We start from the raw sequence: 20,855 nt of genomic DNA, 5'->3' as shown, positions 1-20,855 counted from the left end.
AAGTTACATCTGTGGTGTTACGGGTCAAAAATGACCCGGCAGAGACTACTGGCTGTTTTATGCATCACCTTAAAGCTATGGGTTGCTCTGAGGATCAATTGTGGCCCAATATGCCCAATTATGGCCCACACACACAGGCTTCTTTCACATGCACAGACACAGAGACATATAGAAAATGCATACAGGCACACACACACACACCACCCCCCACGTGAACTAAGACTTTCTCACAGCATATTGATACATTGTTTATAAACATTGGCCCACATACACACACACACAAACACCAACCCCCACGTGAACTAAAACTTTCTCACAGCATATTGATACATTGTTTATAAACAAACATTGGCACATATAAAGAGGGTTTGGGTGGGATATTATTAGTTGAATTCTGTAGGAGTATCAGTCAACATGAGCAAAAGGTATTCTGTTCATGAGGTGCTAGATCATATCTTTGGTAATGATGGTGATCTTGAGGAGAGAGAGGGAAGTGAAGCTGAGGAGGATGTGTCTGAGGAGGAGGATGATGTTCAGTATGACCCTGAACAAGACCAAACATCTGATGAGGAGGACCCAGATGTCACAGATGCTCAAGGAGAGGTCTTCAAGTCAAAAAAAGGTGACATTTCATGGTTATCAAGCCCTCCTCAAACCCAAGCCAGGGCACCGATGGAAAACATCCTCAGAATGACTCCAGGGCCTACTAGATACGCTGTGTCACACGCCCAAGACATCAAGTCAACGTTTGAACTGTTCTTTCCACGACCTATTCAGAGTATCCTACTTGAGATGACCAACATGGAAGGGAGAAGAGTGTTTGGTGATAGCTGGACGGAGATGGACAAAACACAGCTAGATGCGCACATGGGACTGTTGCTTCTTGCGGGGGTGTACAGATCCTGTAATGAAGCTACGGCCAGCTTATGGGATAGTGAGTCAGGACGCCCTATTTTTCGTGCCACAATGTCCCTTCAAGCCTTTCATGTGTTATCAAGAGTGCTACGTTTTGACAACAGGGAGACCAGAGTTGCTCGTCGTGAGAATGACAAGCTTGCTCCCATCAGGGAGGTTTGGGACAAATGGGTGGAAAATTTACCCTTTGTGTACAATCCTGGGCCAGAGGTGACAGTGGATGAACGGCTAGTCCCTTTCAGAGGCCGCTGTCCCTTCAGGCAGTACATGCCAAGCAAGCCTGGAAAATATGGGATCAAAATATGGGCAGCTTGTGATGCAAAAACTGCCTATGCATGGAATATGCAAATATATACCGGAAAATCTGCCACCGGAGTGCCAGAGAAGAACCAGGGCAAGCGGGTCGTCCTGGACATGACCAAGGGTCTTCGGGGGCACAACATAACTTGTGATAATTTTTTTACCTCCTATGACCTTGCGCAAGAGCTTCTAAAGAGGAAGCTGACGATGGTGGGAACAGTCAGGAAGAACAAACCTGAGCTTCCCTTAGCTCTTCTTGGAACGAAAGACAGGGCTCCTCTCTCATCCAAGTTTGCATTCTCAGAAAGAACCACAGTTGTCTCCTACTGTCCCAAAAAGAACAAAAATGTCATTCTGATGTCAACTCTCCACAGGGATGCTGGTGTGAGCAGTAGGGAGGACAAGAAGCCAGACATGATCCTGGATTACAACAAGAACAAAGGTGGTGTTGACAACCTGGACAAGGTCACCGGCACATACACATGCAAGCGGGGGACAAAAAGGTGGCCAATGGTTGTGTTCTACAACATGCTGGACGTTTCGGCATACAACGCATATGTAGTGTGGACTGAAATAGATCCAGGATGGAATGGAGAAAAACCTTTCAAGAGGAGGCTTTTTCTGGAGGAGTTGGGCAAGTCTCTGGTTTCTCCCTATATCGAAAGACGAAAGAGGCTGCCCCGAACCGAAGCGTCTGTTCGTTTGGTGAAAGGGCTTCAGCCAACACTCACATCATCATCCTGTGATACAAACCAGGGAGGAGATTCCAGGAGCAGCAAGAGGAAGAGGTGCCAGTCCTGCCCCGCCAACAAGGACAGGAAGTCCAACACCACTTGCCACACATGCAAGAAATTCATTTGCGCGGAGCACACAGTAACCATCAAATACTGTGATTCATGCATTTGAACACACACACACACACACACACACACACAGTTAAAGTTTCTGATGCTAAGTTTCATGGTTCATAAGTTCATAAGTTCATTCAGAGTGACTCACCTGCACTAACATCATATTATTTTTCAATGTTCAGTTTATGGTTAATGCAGGCGCACACACACACACACACTGTTGTTGGTCATTGTTCATTTGTTAAAGTTAAATTGCTTGGTTAATTGGTATGGTTAAATAAAAGTTGGTTTTATGGAAAGAAATTTGAACACTTGTTGTCTTTATCCTACTATTTATCTATGCGGGTCAGTTTTGACCCGAAACACCAAAGATGTCACTATTGTTAATAATTTTAAATAATATTATTTTTTTCTTTGGTAGGTGTACTCTAATATAGGTCTATAACACATTTACAGTTTCTAATTACTCAGTCTATAAGTATGACAAATATTTTTTGTGAATTTAAATAGTTTTTGCATTCAAAAACGAGTGGTACTTTTTAAAACACTGTCTGTGGAGCCAACTAAAGAAATTTCCCACACTGGTTCCATTTATATGAATGTATACTAAGCCAACAATGAGTTGAAAAACAATATTGGAAGAAAACTGGTGATTTTAAGCATTTTCAAGCATTTTCAAATCACGGGTCAAAATTGACCCGCAAACACCACAGGTGTAAACAGCTTTCTAACACAATATAAGGGTTAAAATATATTTTAGTAAATTACCTTTACTAGTAGAAATTGTGATTCAAGTTATCTATCTACACTGTAATTATGGTTGGTAAAAACTATATCAATTAATATTATTATTATTACTAATCAAACTGTTTTGGGGGGGGTCTAAAATCACACATTACAGCTACTCTAAACTACATTATAGGTATAGTTAATTTACAGATATGCTGACAAGGACTTACAGTGTAAATATCAGAAATTAACATTTAAGCTAATACAAATGTAATTATACATAGCTCAACATAGCTTACTTCTTTTACAAAAAAATAAAAATAATCACAGATAAGAGAGTGTAAAATTTCTATTTAAATCAATGGTAACATTTAACTAGTCAAAATTACATTATTTATATGTGGTCCTTGTAATATAAGAAACTTCTGGTAGTAAAATCGAATTACAGAGATTTTAATTGGCGTTTTATCGGTAAAATTGGATTTTGGCTTGTTGTTTTAATCTAAAATGACTAATCATAGTTAAGCCTAATTTCAGCGTAGATTTCTGGAAATACAATTTCTTTTACCAAAAAAGTAATTATAGATATCTGTAAACTGGATTTTTACTAGTAAACAATTAATTATATATGTGGCCCTGGGAATATGAGTATTATTAGCAACTATATTGCAGAGATCTGTATTTTTTTTAATTTTGTAAAATCTGATTGTCGCTAACTAGTCTATATTACAGTGATGTCTTTATTTTTTATGAAGATAGTAATTTACAGTTTTTCTCAATTGGTTTGGCTCATTTCTTGAAACTGAGATGACATTCCTATAACTATAAGGTAAATTGGCCAAACAGACTTACAGTTCTTCACAACACTTCAGATAACCAGCAAAATGTCATATGTCTCCCAAAACGTTCATTCTTGCTTCAAAATGAAGTCTTTCTCCCATATAAATAGTCAGTACCATAAAAATGGCATAGATCCTTCTCAATTGCTTTGGCACATTTTCATTAATTTTGTCCATCTGTCAAAATAAACTGGACGGTGCAGCAAAACTACATGGATCCTCATCACTGCTCATATCGCTCCAAAAACAGTTTACCCATGTGTCAAAACTGATTTCCTTTCTCACACAAATCATCAGTGCCCCCAAAATGCATTGTCCCTTTGGCATTGTGTAAGTACTGCAAGTCAAAATGCTTAGATGTTTTGTCTTTATGGCAGAGGTCTAGCTAAAGGAATACAATGTTCACACCACACACACTGCACTCTTTCTGCTGAGGAAATTGTAACTATTTTTATTTACAAGTACATTTTTACACATTACTGTAGGTAGAAAGAAAAGAAAATACTAAGGAAAATGTATCAAATATACTATGTATACAAATTACAAAAACCTGCAAAAACAAAACAAAATACATTACAGTAGGTAAAAAAATAGTCAAGCATCACAAATGCAATACAGTAACATTCTGACTACTCTGTGTCACTCCCCTCTCTCCATCACCTTCCTGGCCATCCATCCGCTGCAGTCTGTTTGGCCATAAATTCTCATCAACATTGCATCTGATATGTTCTTTAGCAATGCACTGTGGGAAGAATGCCTGAGCCATCCTCTACACTGATCGCCACAGGACTATATAATCATTATATCATCACAGGACTATATCATTGTTATATAATCACAGGACTAGCATCAAAGAACTAGCACCAGGCCAAGATGTATACAGTGGATAGAAAAAGTCTACACACCCCTGTTCAAATGGTAGGTTTTTGTGATGGAAAAAAATTACAATAAGACAAATAATTTCTACCTATAATGTGACCTATAACCTGTACAATGCAATTGAAAAACAAACAGAAATCTTTCAGGGAGGTGAAGTAAAAATAAACAACTGAGATATTGAGGTTGCATAAGTGTGCACACCCTTTTATAACTAGGGGTGTTGCTGTGTTCAAATTTAACCAATAACCTTCAAACTCACTTTAAATTGGAGTCAGCACACACCTGTCAACAATTAAAGTGCCTCTGATCAACTCCAAATAAAGTTTAACTGTTCTAGTAGGCTTGTCCTGATATTTTTGTAGCCACATCTTTCAGCACAAGCCATGGTCCACAAAGAGATGCCAGAGCATCAGAGGTATCTCATTATTCATAGATATCAGTCAAGTGAAGGCTACAAAAGTCATTAAATATACCATGGAACACTTTGAAGACTGTCATCATCAAGTGGAGAAAACATGGCACAACAAGACATTACCAAGAACAAGACATTTGACAAAAATTGATGATAAGACAAAAGGAAAATTGGTCTAGGAGGCTGCCAAGAGGCCGACAGCAGCACTGAAGGAGCTGCAAGAATTTCTGGCAAGTACTGGCTGTGTAGTACATGTGACAACAATCTGCCGACTTCTTCATATGTCTGTGCAAAACAAACATCCAGAAAACATCTAAGCTCTACTTAATTTTCCAAAAATTCATCTGATATCTACCAAACGCATGTGGGAAAATGTGTTATGTTTTAATGAAACCAAGGTTAAACGTTTTGGACATAATTCCAAAAGGTATATTAGGCGCAAAAGCAACACTGCTCGTCACGAAAAGAACAGCATACCTACAGTGAAGCATGGTGGTGGCAGCATCATACTTTGGGGCTGTTTTTCTTCAGCTGGAACTGGGGCTTTATTCAGGGTGGACGGAATTTTGAACAGTTCCAAATACCAGTCAGTATTGGCAAAAACCTTCGGTAGAAAACTGAAGATGAAAAGGAACTTCATCTTTCAGCACAACAATGACACAAAGGACACATCTAAATCAACAAAAGAATGGCTTCAGCGGTATAAGATTAAGGCTTTGGAATGGCCCAGCCTGAATCCAGACCTGAATCCCATTGAACATCTGTGGGGTAATCTGAAGAGGGCTGGGCACAGGAGATGCCCTCACATTTTGTCAGATTTTGAGCAGTTATGCAAAGAAGAGTGGGCAAATTTTGCCACATCAAGATGTGTCACGCTGATAGGTTCCTACCCAAAAAGACTGAGTGCTGTAATAAATGCAAAAGATGTTGCAACAAAGTATTAGTTATATGTATTTAACCAGGTGATTTTAAGTTTTTTGTTTTATATTTTTTCGCTGTAAAGATTTATGTTTGTTTTTCAATTGCATTGTACAGGTTATAGGTCACATTAAATGTGAAAAAAGTTATGAAATTATTTGTCTTGATTTAATTTTTTTACAACACAAAAACCTGGCATTTGAACAGGGGTGTGTAGACTTTTTATATCCACTGTATATAGAGCAATGCCAGCATTCAAAATAATAGACAACAAACTGATGGATTGGTCACCAGTAATGTGGGACACTCATTTTCGTCAAAACCTGCTTTCACCTGTTACCTACTCACCTGATTGTAATGAATTTATGAAATGTTCCAAAATATGTGTTCTGTATTGTATTACAATTTCTTAATTCATTTTGAGAATTGAGCAGACTATTCTGCAGATGATGACTTATATGATGAAATTGTGCTGACATGTTTTGGAGAGAACAACCATTACACTGAGAACTAACCAATTAAGATAGATCAACAAGATGCATTCTTTTGGAAAATGTACTAAATGTAGGATGATTGTGTTAAGTGTAGGCTACTTGTACAAAACCATTTGCAAAGATGTACTAAGTGCTTGAGACATGTACAAAGCATTTGAAATGTGATGAAAGCAATGAGAAATGCCATTCTGTTATGAGAAACTGCAAGTTAGTTTGGGAATTTGTCCATGTTATTTTGAGAATGTCATCTCAGTTTCAAAAAATGAGCCAAAGCAATGGAGAAAAACTGTAATATCAATATATTTATATATATATATCATATTAGAAAAACACATTTCTGATATTTCAATTTAGATTATGTACAGTATCTGTTATGAACAGGCATTCGTTACCTTGTGCATTATATGAATTGGCAAATACTTTTTTACTAGTAATAAAATAAGTATACATATCTATAACTGGAGTGTGTAGTAGTACTACAAATGTAGATATGTAGATAATAATTGTAATTATAGATATGAATTATAGATAACAGAGTAAAATTCCATGTAAGAGATATGTGATTTGAGTTTAACCAGTAAAATCTGATTATGGTTTGTATCACTGGGGTCATTTTAGGCTTACTTGTCTAAGATATTTTAGTTATCATTTTATTAGAAATAAAATAATTATACATATCTATAACTGGAGCATTTAGTAGCACAAAAGTAGATCTGTTAATAAAAAGAATAGAATAAAGATTAAAATTCCATGTAAGTCAATGCAGATCTGATTATTATAACTAGTAAATATTTCACAGCTGATATCTGAAATGAGAGTTTTTACTAGTAAAACTGCATTATAAAGATCTATATATTTTTATCTATTTTACTGAAGTGACTCACTCTGGCTCTGAGTTCAGGAAGATGAATGTGGGCTGGGTTCCCGCAGTATCTCAGCGAGTGCCGGGGAGGCTGATTGAGAGGATACGGTAAGGTGACCAGGGTCAGTTTGTCATGTCAAGCTTTTTCACAGACACGCTGACCTGCTTGCCTCTGACTGATGTGTTGCTTTGGCAGCGTGTGACAGCTCTGCTAGCTACTGGCAGGAGAGGGGGGGGGGGGGGGGTTAATCATATATTTAGATGAGGACTCTCTATCAGTCTTTATCAGTCAGATGCCTGTTAGAAGAAAAAGAAGAAAGAATGAAAAAAATCCACTTTGATCATCAGTCAGAATTGATCTGTTTTATTTGGTTGGGTATTGATGCTTTAGAGAGAAAAGGAACGTTTACAGACTATCTGCTAGCATTTAGAGAGATCAAACACAAACGGAGACATTTGTAAATTGCTTTGATAGTATTAAAGCTTGAAAGGAAGGATTCCTATCACACATTTACACAATTAATTGATTTAAATTTTTAAATGATTTGAAAAATGTTCATTTTGAAGCAGAGCTAGTAAAAAATAATCAATATATAGTACCAATAATTACAATTAACACACTTTAAATTCTTTTTTTTAATTTCCTTAATTTTCTGCATTGCAATTTATTATTTGGAATTATTTAGTAAACAAAAAGGGTACGGCTTTAAAATAAGGGGCTCCTTTAATAAAGTTTACAAAGGACTTTATAAATGGTTATTATTTAGGTTATAAACCATTAATAAGCAGTAACAACACAGCACATTTGCTGTTAAACCTCAGATTTTACTAGAAGCTTATCTTACTTTGTCTTTTCCATCATTTAACATTAACATATCTGTTAATAACTGTATTTATCTAACTATAATAACATAATAAATGACTAAACTGACTTTCTATATTATTTTATTAGATATGTTAAAAAAAGTTATTTTCACTGCTGTTCTTTCTATTTCTATTTATGTGTTGTAAGTGCTTACTAATGTTTTTTAAATATTTACAACTTAATTTATAATCATTAAAACTTTTTAATTATTTATACCCTTTATAAGGGAGCCTTATTTTAAAGTGGTACCCAAACAATGTTTCATATTTTAGATTCTTTAAAGTAAGTACCTCTTGCTTAGATGACAGCTTTATGAGGTAGAGTCTCCTGGAATTTAGACTTTCAGTTAACAGCTGTGCTGAACTCAGTTGTAAAGTTGTGTAGAGGTAGAGTTGGTATACAGTGAATAGCTCTATTTGAGTAATGTTCTAATCCATATTATGGCGAGAACTACTCAACTAATTAAAAAAATAAAGTTTAAAAAAACTTTAAGAAATAAAGGTCAGTCAATCAAAAAAATGTCAAGAACTTTGAAAGTATCCTCAAGTGCAATCACTGAAAAGACCATAAAAATGTGATGATAAAACTGGCACTCATCAGGACCGCCCCAGGAAAGGAAGACTAAGAGTTACCTCTGTTGCACAGGATACGTTGATGAGAGTTACCAGCCTCAGAAACATCACATTATTTACCGCATCTGTTACTGACTGACTTTGATTACAGGGTGCATTACATGAATTTTTCAAATTAATGTTCATAATTTTGTATGTAAAGGCATCCGTTGTGGGTGTTCTACCCTTTTTCATATTAACCCTCCTATTAACTTTAATTTACTGTATTTTATATGTTTTGGGTCAGTTTGACCCCAGCTATTTAAAATACAGAAAATGATTATATAATAATAACAAGTTTATGTCACATGCTATATTTGTTTGTTTCTAGATCCCCCCACTCATGTAATCAGGATCTTCCTCAGAGTCAAACCTCACTAAGAGAAAACCTTTCTTAGATGTGATTTTTAGCTGAGAGAGAGCAGAAAGAGAGAGCAAACAGAGCACCAAGGGAACTGGTTTAAAAGCTTATATTTAAACCTTTTATACATCTGCATTACCACTATGTTGTGTGAACCTTCAATATGTTTGCAGGAACAATATATATTGCTCCACAGAATGGGAAATTTCTTGTGAGAGTTCTTGTGTGTTTTCCCCGCCCCCCTGTCACGTGAACTATCAGTGTTTCTTACACTAATACAGTTATAATTATGTTATTTTAGGGCTCTAAAGTTTTTGCACCTCATTGCGACCCTTTCATCATTCAACACAAATGTGTGTAAAATTCTAATATTCTTTAATGCAGCTAAATCAGCCTGGGGTCAAATTGACCCCAAACAACACTGATGTACACAAAATGTGTACAGGACACAGAAAACCACATTCATGTTATGTGTACCCAGTTGTCCTCATTAAATTAGAAAAAGTCACTAAATATGAATTAAATAAAATGATATTAACTGCTTATTTAAAAGGTGTTAAACCTTTGACCCCACACATAATAGGATAGTTAATATTGTAATTATAGCTTATTAACTTTGCCCTTCTTGTATCCTAAAGATACAATGTATAATACAGTGTGTGATAAGGTAGGCTACTCCTACCCATCACCAGTACATAACAGACATTTTTATTGTACACACACAAAAACTCGTAAACACTTCTTATACTTACCTGTGTCCCTTAGGGAGTGGCAGCGCGCAGGCCACCCAGCTTTGTAGCCTTGAGTGGGCTTGGGGAAATCTCTGGTGCAGGGGGGTTTCAGTTGACCTGTAAAAAAAGAAGAAAAGAAATGTTAACTTACCGAGCTGATGAGCTCGAGGGACTCTGCTATGGACTGCGTATGTCTTACTGTTCTGTCTAGCTAGTGGTAGCTCTAGCCACTTCTTCCAGCTAATCCTGAGCAAAAAATGTAAATGTCAGTATACTGTTTATTATTTTTGTAAAGAAAATAAAACTAAACCCATTGAGATCTCACGTCTGTTGCGGAACTCCATCATTCCCACTACAGCCTGCTATTTAAACGAGGTTCCTCCAAACCGCAAGACTCACACTACCACACAGTGAGTCTTAAAGAAGCCTTTTTTAGATAATTTGAGATAAAAGCATCATCTAAAGAAGTAAATGTGAAGGTAATGTAACATGAATGAAACAGAGGCATTTGTGCTGCTAGCACAGTTCTTTTGTTGTGAGATTGTGTGGTGTAGAATCAATCAGCCGCAGAGGCCTCGGCCTGTGCTCTGGGTGTTTGAGAGAACGCGCTGTAGCTCAGGGGAGGCACTGAGTTCTGTGGAAGCAGAGCGGAGAACAATAGATATGTTGCAGCATTTTGCGTCACACCTGAGTCATGCAGTCGATCAGTTCAATGTGCTGCTGCCGTCGTCTGATCTGCAGGGAGGCAGGAGGAGGGAAAAATGCTGCGAGAGAAATGTGAGAGATCTATAGCCTTTCTTGCTTTAGAGATTTCAGCCTGAGCATAGAATGAAACATGTGGATGAAACAGCTGTAAAAAATGAAGATAGGAGGATTATTATTATTACTACATGTAGGTTATCACACACACACACACACACACACACACACACACACACACACACACACACATACCTACCTGCAGACCAGATGACAGCAGCAGCACCACAATGAACTGACTGCATGACAAAATATAAATAAATGTGTGTGTGTTTTATATGTATTATCTATTGTGTGTGTATATACAGTGCACTATTGGTGGTGTGATATCATATTAACTTCACTTTTCATAACGTATGTCCAATGAAAAAAACATGTATCTCCAAAACAGCAACTTTACGTGAGAGAAAAAAAACCTTCCTAATGTCAACAGAAAGCCACTGTAAAAATAGTATATTTCAGGTCATTTTGGAGAATTTATATTCTTGGTCCATTCATTAAGACACAGTGTAAGGGACAGTCTGTGTGTTCAAATTACAAGGTAAACAAAAAAGGTAAATAAAATCTAATTAAAATAAAAGTATTGTTTTATTATGCTTTATATTTTTTTGTATTTAGTTATTTTTTAATTAGTTTAATTTATGTAAACTGCAATGTTTTTACAGATATGTGTGTGTGTGTGTGTGTGTGTGTGAGAAAGAGAGAGAGAGAGAGAGAGAAAGAGAGTAAATATATACTCACACGTGCACAGCTATACATTTCAATTTACAATGGTTATAATTTTACAACATCACATATTACAACTATTAAATTATAATTGTAATGTATATTACAATGCGATAATATAATTTGGATGTGGCTGTTCATACACACATATACAGCTCTGGATAAAAGTAACAGAACACTTAAAAATGATGAGTTTCTTTGATTTTACCATATTAAAAACCTCTGGAATATAATCAAGAGGAAGATGGATGATCACAAGCCATCAAACCAAGCTGAACTGCTTGAATTTTTGGCACCAGGAGTGGCATAAAGTTATCCAAAAGCAGTGTGTAAGACTGGTGGAGGAGAACATGCCAAGATGCATTAAAACTGTGATTAAAAACCAGGATTATTCCACCAAATATTGATTTCTGAACTTTTAAAACTTTATAAATATGAACTTGTTTTCTTTGCATTATTTGAGGTCTGAAAGCTCTGCATCTTTTTTGTTAATTCAGTTATTTCTCATTTTCTGCAAATAAATGCTCTAAATTACAATATTTTTATTTGGGATTTGGGAGAAATGTTGTCTGTAGTTTATAGAATAATACAACAATGTTCATTTTACTCAAACATGTACCTATAATTAGCAAAATCAGAGAAACTGATTCAGAAAGTGAAGTGGTCTCTTCATTTTTTCCAGAGCTGTATATGTACATACTTACACAGACACACAAATATAACTGGAAAAAAAACATTGTCATTTACATAATTTGTATTTAATAATTAACATCATAATGCATATATTAGTGTATATATAATAACACAATGTGAATCTGGCAGTTGATCTTTACATCTTTGTAATATAATAATGCATATGAGACACATGTGCACACACATGTCCTGACAGGGTGTAAGTGTGTGTATTTGTGTATGTACTGTATGTGTGTGTGCACATGTCAACCTGCCAGCACCATTCCCCCACTCTGTTGCCTCCACTTCCTCCATCCTTCGGAATCCATAAATTACGCTTGATTATCAGTTCTCTCTGTCTGCCCACAGGAGTGGAAATCTAGCTACCGGAACCTGATGTCAAAGGACTGCTGACAGGAGGCGTTCGTCATGGGAAAGAAATGCACTCGCACGTACACAAGCACAGAGCCAACCAAAACACCTTCACTCTGTGCCTCGCAGAGATACTGGAGGCATTTGTCCCGGGACGGAGCTGTGAGTCTGCTCCCTACATCAGTCACACACTGATTTACGTGAGACTGCGGACCCCCAGATCCCCCGAGCGGCTTTAGATCCTGGAAATTCACTTCTGCACCGACGCAATTGATCGCTGCGGAGTACCAGTCTGACATAAAAAACTCTGCTGTTATTTGTCTGAGTTTTTTTTAAGGTTGTTACATTTTGTTCATTCGAGATCCTTCAGTGTTTGGTCTCGGTTTCAGAGCCGGTGTTCTATAGACTGCCTTATTGATTTACCATTAAGTTCAAAATCCATAATCTTCCTCTTAAATAACCATCAGCCACTGGCATGTGCAATACGCTGGGATGGAATTATGCCATAAAGATTAGATGCTCAGTGTAACACATGACAGGTTACCTAATGTGATTTTTTCCTCTTGAATTTCGCAAAAATAACACTCCATTCAGCTCCGTTCCACTTCATCAGAGATCATGTCAGTGCAAACATAAAGCTCCTCCTTTGACGCAAGTGGAAGCCTCCAGGAACAAGCATACAATAGCTTATTGTAGTATGTGCAAGTACTGTATATGAACTGTTACTTTCACAACACATGGTAAAACAACAGCAAGGACTGTATATATCTAGCCACTTACTTTGAATCTATTCTAAATTATTTTGTAGTGATTATTGTTTTTTTTCTAGAGCCATACAGCAAAGCTAAGAACCAGCTGGAGCACAGAGTACATTGTTTTTTCTTTATGTCTCTCAGGACAATTCCTTTTTTATGCATGCAAACAAAAAAAGCTTAGTTCTGAATCTCAATCAAACTCATTTTCATTTTTTTACTACACAAATCTGACTATTTTAAGAGTTTCCATCAAACATAAAAGCTCCACCCTGGTATCCCTACCATAAGTAGAGTTGTGCCCCCATGCTTAAGTCTGACGCGTAGCTAATTCTCTCTGTAGCCTGTTTTGATACTTGCTGACAAATCGGTACCAAGAGCATGCCGTCAGCTAATGCGGCCTAAATGCGTCACAGCATGCATGGCAGGTACTTCAAGAGATGAGTGACAGGATTTAGTGCCAGCTAACGGCCCACAAATGCCTGCCTGCTACCCATACAGCCTGCACATTTCATGTTGTATGTATGTATGAGCTGCTGTTGTTCCTGTGCCCCCATTATTGTGTGCATTAGTGTCGGCATCAAGTAGAGACACAGCGTGAAAAGAAGGAGATTGTCTTTTGATCTGTAAATACAGCAGATGATTGGTTTTAAGTTATTGTTTTCCTTCCAAAAAAAAGAAGAAAAAGCACAACAGCAAGCATTCTGTTCTTACTCCTTTTCCTAAATCCTTTTCCTCCCAACCTAATACCAATCCCCCAGTCGCCAGTGTACTACTACTACTTTCATCTAAAATAAGACGCCCTGTATTATCTTTTAAATCTCTGTTTGAAGCACACAGTGCTCGCCAGCCAATGGTGGCGCACATATTCCCCAGAAGCAGCGGGAGGAATCCAGCACTCCTGAATTTCCATATAGATAGACCGACACATTAAAGTTGTCTGCCCGCATTTGCGGTGTCCTCTTTTTCCTCCTGTTAGTTGCTGATTGAGAGGTGCTCCCTTCCCTTCATCTGTATCATTCTGCTCGCTCGCCCGTCCGACCTCCCTGGCCTGCACATCCACCGCCTGCTTTGTTGTTTGTGAATTGGAGGGCAACCTTGGTAGAATGGGCCAAAACCGTGCTAGCTCGCAGCTCAAGGTTGCGCTATGAATCCTTCGCTTGGCAGCAAGGAACTGGTAGTCTGTTGTCACGTCTGGGCAAAAGAGGGAGGGTGGCCTCCCCTGTTCTGCTGATGGGCAAGTGTGAATTAAAATGCAATTAAAACAGGCAAATAAGCTCTCCCCAGAGATGCCATTGAGGAGGGGAAAAGACAAGAGATTGCGGAGGGGCTTGTGCCACTCTCGATTTGCATGACATTGGAGTCAGCAGTTGAAGAGCGGAAAGGAAAAAAAAAAACAGCATGCACCAGAAATGGGATGCCTTCAATCTTGTGCAATTCTTGGAATCCGCGGCATTGAAAGGTAGACGATGTTGTTTTTGTTTCACCATTCAAAGGCCTCTGTGTCCCGACGCAAGCACAACACCATTGTTCTCCTCGCTCTGCTTTTGTCGTAGGCCTGAGCATAGCAGGGGTGATGCTGTATTGCTGTTTTTTCAACACATACAGTGATAATGGTAAAGGAAAGAAAGAAATGGCTGGGAAAGTGCCCGAGCTACTGCTCGATATTGTATTGATGGATTCTCTGCTGCAATCCTGAAGGATCCCACTGCACCCCGGGGAGCTGCACTGTCTGTGGCAGCAGCCCCCCTCCCCCTTGCTCAACTATCCCCATCCCCATCCCCAACCCCCCTCCCCTCTTCTGCCTGCTCTAGGGAAGGGAGGGTGGGTATGTGGGTGGGAGGGTGGAGGGATGGGAAGTGTGTGTGTGGGGGGGGTGGTAGCAGAGCAGCATGTGGTGGTACTGGAGGGTGGTCTTCTCTCCTCTGAGCAGCCACTCTCACCAGCTTGATAATGACATTGACAGTGAGAGAAGCTCAAGGTTTAATTGCAGCTGAAAATACTTGGGTGTAGTTGATTGAAGCTGGAAGCTGCACAGATTATAACAACCAGGGTGAAAGCTCATTAACTATAGCCAATGGTTAAAAGGAATGGAATGGACTTATACTGTATTGACTTTTAAACTGAGGAGGTTATGGTTGACATGGATAAGTAAAAATTAATCTTTTGGTTCAATATTTGTGCCAATAATTGAACATTTTGTTCATGTTTGAGAGTGACATTCTGTAAATAAGATTAAAATGGTTTACTGTGCCAATTAGAACAAAGAAAACAAAAAAAAAACAAGAAAAGATTTTAGGTTGTAGCATCATTGACCATTAATTTACATCAATTCCAATTCGTAAATTCCTCCACCACATAGTATCAAGAAACTAAACCACATGTCTCTCATTATTACAGAAGCTGGATTACAATTAACAAAGCTAATACATCAACTGTTAAAATAATAAAATATACATACAGATTCTTTCCCATCATGTGCAGTTTTAATCTGTCTTTTAGGTGACTGGGACATAATGACCTCCCACCATGCTGAGTTGGAATCGCTGCAGGCCCCTCTTAACATTTTCTCCTAATACCCCTCCAGCTCTCAACCAATCCTCTTCTTTATCCCTTTATGGTAGGATGAATGTGACGCTTGGCTGGGCAATGGAAGCCTCACTCTCTCTCTCTCTCTTTCTCTTGCTCTCTCCCTCTCTCTCTCTCTCTCTCTCTCTCTCTTACTCTCTCTTTCTTTCTTGGCACTTTGGTGCCAGGCACTCAGTGAGCAAAGTCCTGTGCCTGTTTTGTGTGAAAGAGCCTGTGAGAGTCTGTACTTGGAGACGCTGTGCAAAGGTTACAGTTTAAGATCTCCTTGAGTGCTCCCTTCCCCGAGGTCAGACAAAGTCTGCTGCCAATTGGGGATCAATTTTGCAGATTCCTGTGTAGTAGTATTAGTTAAGGATAGGTTTGGAGTAGAAGCGGAAGAAGTAGCACAGCAATACAGGCATACAAAGCCCTATTTGTACCAGGAGCAGATAATCTTGGTCAACACAGGTTCGTCTTATGAATAACTGGTGGCATGCTGGTGCCGCTGTTGGAGGTCCTCCAAAGGAGGTGATTTGGATCAGGGAGCATGGTTGGACATGGTCAGGGACAGCTTTATTGAAATGCAAGATCAGGGGTCTGTATCAAGCCTGCATGGTTATTATTGTTATTAAAGTCCTGATTACTGTTTACAGTGAGCTTCTTATTAATCCGCTGTCCTCCCGGTGAGTGACATCCTTGGATATCCTCATAAATGAATGGGATAGATATAAAGTATATATACCCAGTGATTTTATGGGCAGGGTTTTGTTTTCCAAGCACTTGCCTGCCCATATCAGTGAGCAAGCAGGATGGTTAATTTTAAGAGGTTGTGGTAATGTTTCTTTTTGCAGACCAGGATTCATTCCATCATCTCTCTATTTGGAATTCTCAAAAGAACTGGATAAAATTGGCTTGGACCAGAAATGGCAGAAGACGATAATAATAATAATAATACATTTTATTTCAGGAGCCTTTCTGTCACTCAAGGACACCTTACAAAGTGCAAAATAAGCATTAAATAAACATACAAATTACACAACATTTAAAAAACAGGTTAAAAAGGGAAAACAATCAGATGGAATAGGCAATTTTAAACAGGTGAGTTTTGAGGGTGGATTTGAATTGTGAGAGTGAGTTAATTTGTCTGATATGAGGTGGTAAAGAGTTCCAGAGTTGGGGAGCAGAGCGGCTGAAGGCTCTGCTCCCCATGGTGGTGAGGCGAGCAGTAGGGACGGTAAGGTGGATGGAGGAAGAAGATCGGAGGGAACGAGATGGAATTACAACCTGAAGAAGATTAGAGAGATATGGTGGAGAAAGATTGTGAATGGCCTTAAAGGTGAGCAGGAGGATTTTGTAATTGATACGGAACTTTACTGGGAGCCAGTGGAGCTGTTGGAGAACAGGAGTGATATGATGGAAGGTGGGGGTTCTACTGATGATACGGGCAGCTGAATTCTGGACCAGTTGAAGCTTATGGAGAGTTTTATTGGTGAGACCAAAGAGAAGAGAGTTGCAATAGTCTAATCAAGAGGTGACAAGGCTGTGTACAAGAATGGCAGTGGCATGAGGAGTAAGAGAAGGTAATAATAAGAGGCTTATGATCAATTTAATAAGACCTTTAATAAGACCTAGGGAGTGCGCAGAAAATAAGGTTGGCATGGAGCCTGACCGACTCATTTTAGAAGCTCTACCTTGAAGTGTAAAATTGGAAAGAAAGATTGGTCATGCAAGAAGACACCAAAGCACCATGAAACATGAGGGTTTAAAAACAGGAATTCCTCACAGCCTCAACCTTAGCCCTTAGCCCTCAATGCCAGCCACTAAACCTTGAGCCAAGACATCAAGGTCAAAACAAAAGGGAAGGTGGGGGACAGGCTACATGTGGCCTTTACACATTATACGTAGCATTGTTTTTGCCAGTGGTTATTTAAGTGTTGTGTGGAGCTTGACTGATTGCATGGTAATATATTTGATTATGCTTGTTTGATTTATTGGTTTCTTGCATTAAACACTTAACAAAAACAAATGTAATGGTACATATAAAAATGTGATAAATTTCAAATTCCTGAAAAAAAATCTTAAATAATTGAATGGATGTAGTCATTTTCATCTTGTGTACCACCTTGGGATGCTTTGTGCACAAACAATTGTATGCATACCACAATATGGCTGTTTCTCAAAATGCAGTCTTGTGTGTTTTTGCGTCCTTGTGTTCTTGCCAGATGTCATCGTTCTCTGCCCAAATTACAGTCACACAGTACTCAAGAATGCTTTTACCAGGTTCCCAGATGTATTTTTATTCTGCCCTGAAACCAAGAATGCATTTTATGTCACTTGCCACTCTTTTTCACTCTTTTTGCCACTGTTTTTTCAGATTTAATTCTTGTATTTTAAATAAAACTAGTGTGCCTAGTTCTACTTGTAAAAATGAGGTGAGAAACGAATTGTAAAGCTGTCAAATCCTAGACCATTTTTATTCTTGTGAGTCTCATAGATGTAGATGGTAAATCTTGAATAGCTTGAATTTTTAACATTATAGTCTACGGTGGCTACTATCACTTAATATCACTAATAAAACACCAAATGATACTCATTAAGAATGTTCTTAGCATCCTTGGTTTTGAGAAGAAGAAAAACAACCCCCATGAAATGTAAGGGTTTGAGGACAATGATTCTTCAGCCTTAGCTTAATAACCTTGAGCAAGAAGACATCAAGGTCAAAACAAAAGGAAGGCGTTTAGCTAAGGTTTTGTTTTTGGTGGCTTTGGATATTTTTCATTACCATGTTTGTTTGTTGAGTTTTTTCCCTATTACCAAGCTAAACTAAGCTGAATAACAATGTGTGTAGGTTGTGTGTAAGTATATGTGTGTGTGTGCTGGTCTCTAAGCCCAGAAATATATTCCTGGTCCTATCTCAGAGCGGATGAAAGATGAGAAATTTCTCTCTCTGTTTCTTTCAATTTTTTGGTTTGGTGGTTCAGTATTTGCTTGCTAGCACTCCACCCCAAGCAGTACGTTATTAAACAACAAGAAGACTGATCTCCACAAACGACACGCTTCATTTGACATTAGAAGCCCATCATTAGCTGGTTTAAGCGAAGCTCCGCTTGTATTTGAAGCTCGAAGCTTCATTTTTCCCCCTGCTCGCCTGAAATGGCAGCAGGGCGTTTTCACTTCTCAAGCAAACGCGAGAGAGAGCGAATGAATATAAGGCGCGGGACCACCTCGTCTCGCTTGTGAACCGTCTAACAGCACGAATCTGATATTAATTCGACATATTTCGCGTCCTGAGCGAGAAATCTGCTGTTTTTAACCGCCGGTAATGGTGAAATTTTGCCAGGTCTCTTTCATGACCATATAAGGAAGGGTAGCTCTATCGCGCGCTCGCCTTCCTATTGGCTGGCTGTTGCCGCCTCGAGCTCCACTTTAACCCTTCAGCTGCTAAATTTTTTTCGTTGCTCGTCGTGGTGATACGAAATTAATCGTTTGTTTAAACGAATTTTACACGTCGTGAACGAACAAAAACGACGATATTCGAGGGATAAGCTTGTTAGAGTCTGAGATTAAGTGTAATTTAAGGGAAATTCAGCTTTGGTTGATGGTTTTTGACCGGATTTTCGTCTCTGTGTGGGAAAAAATCCACCATGTCTCTCTGTATTTTCAAATACTGTAACTACGTTAGCTAGCTGGCTATCTTATTAACAGTCAACTGTGAGGTAGTTAGCTTGGTTATTTAGCTAGCTTATCTAACTAACGTTAATCCGCTTTGACTGGGTTAAAATCGGATTTGAGAGTCTGCAGAAAGAGAAAGATCGAGAGAGAGAGAGAGAGAGAGAGAGTTAGAGAGAGGGAGTGGAGCCCGTATAGCTCCACTAAAGGAATTCTCTGACCTACATTTCACTGCTTCTAATAATGGGGGTCTGCCTTGCCAAAAACCGAAATGAACTTTCAGAGGGTGAAGCTCCTTTACAGAATAGGCTACACATACAATCCACGCCAATCACAATTTAACGAACAGTGTGCTAATCTAACCTATATAAGCAGATGAAAGTGGGCAGGCAAGAAGGCAGTCGGCAGTCACAGTCTCACTATAAAGTGTCAGACTTAACGTTACCTCAACATCAAAAATAAAAAATAGCCAAAAAATGATTTCCCTTACAGGACATATAACACGTACGTTATCAGAGTAGAAAAAGATCACGTTTGAAAGGATGACCACTACAAGCATGACTTGGCAAAAAAAAGGAAGAAGGGTTTTGCCACTCAGCAAGTGTAAGACAACAAGTGTATGGCTTTAAAGGCTACTTTTAATTTGTGTTGGACATTGTAGGCAATAAGCAGCTGAAGGTAAGCAAGAAGGCAATAAGACACCAGAAGTCTTGTGTCAGAGTTGCCTTAACGTCAAGAATAGGTTAACAAAAAAAACAAAAGCCCATCTCTTGTTTTCTCTCCTTTGTTATGAAAAAACTATGATCTATTCTCTGCTCATTAACTCTTTCTTATCGTATCAGACGAGGCTATCAGTCTTAAATTGCACGTGAAGTGACCACCACAAGCATGACACAAGCACAGGGGGTTTGCCACTCTGCAAATGTAAGATACCAACTCTATGATTCCCTTTAAGTGTAAAGGCTCTCTTTAATGTGTGATTGGACAGTCTATCGTAGGCAACAAGCAGCTGAAGGTAGGCAAGAAGAAACAAGACGTCGTCTGTCAGAGTTGCCTTAACGTCAAAAATAGGTAAAAAAAAAAAAAAGCCCATCTCTTGCTTTCTTTCCTTTATATTAAAAAACCTGTGGTCTATTCTCTGTTCATTAACTATTTTTATCGTGTAAGGCAAGGCTATAAGTCGTTAATTGCACGTGAAGAGAATGCTAGAAGCATGACATGGCAAAACGAACACGAGGTTTTGTAACTCTGCAAGAGTGAGACAACTGTGAAAAATGAAGTGTCATGCATCAGCTAAGCTGGAAGAAGGCTCACGTTAATATCTCACATATATCAGAGATATGTAAGACTGTAGCTATAAGCAGCTGAGAATGGAGCCTGAACGTAGGCAAGCAGTCAGTCAGACAGAGTTGCCTCAACGTCACGTCAATATGTAAAAAGAAGACCCATCTCCACCCATTCTCTGATTTTATGGCAAGCCTTTTCTGCCCTTTATAAGGTATAAAAGTGCAAGGTCAATTCTAATCAATACACTGTTTTATTGTGCCAGACTTTATTAATTTATTTTTAA

At 38.6% G+C, this 20,855-nt stretch overlaps 1 protein-coding gene across 1 annotated transcript; it reads left to right on the top strand.

Moving 5' to 3' along the window:
• Window positions 1–304: 304 nt before the first annotated feature.
• On the top strand, window positions 305–2,290 carry LOC125784331 (piggyBac transposable element-derived protein 4-like). Its single transcript, XM_049467588.1, has one exon. It carries the CDS (start codon window positions 415–417, stop codon window positions 2,119–2,121), a length of 1,707 nt encoding a protein of 568 aa, XP_049323545.1. The 5' UTR covers window positions 305–414; the 3' UTR covers window positions 2,122–2,290.
• Window positions 2,291–20,855: the final 18,565 nt, after the last annotated feature.

Source organism: Astyanax mexicanus, chromosome 19, assembly GCF_023375975.1.
Source record: "Astyanax mexicanus isolate ESR-SI-001 chromosome 19, AstMex3_surface, whole genome shotgun sequence".
In the NCBI taxonomy this organism is placed as follows: Eukaryota; Metazoa; Chordata; class Actinopteri; order Characiformes; family Acestrorhamphidae; genus Astyanax; species Astyanax mexicanus.
The sequence above is the reverse complement of the archived record's forward strand: the minus strand, read 5'-3'. Positions and strand labels throughout refer to the sequence as shown.

What these genes read in the sequence shown, in the direction of transcription:
- LOC125784331 (XM_049467588.1), top strand. Translation starts at nt 415, where the DNA reads ATGAGCAAAAGGTATTCTGTTCATGAGGTGCTAGATCATATCTTTGGT.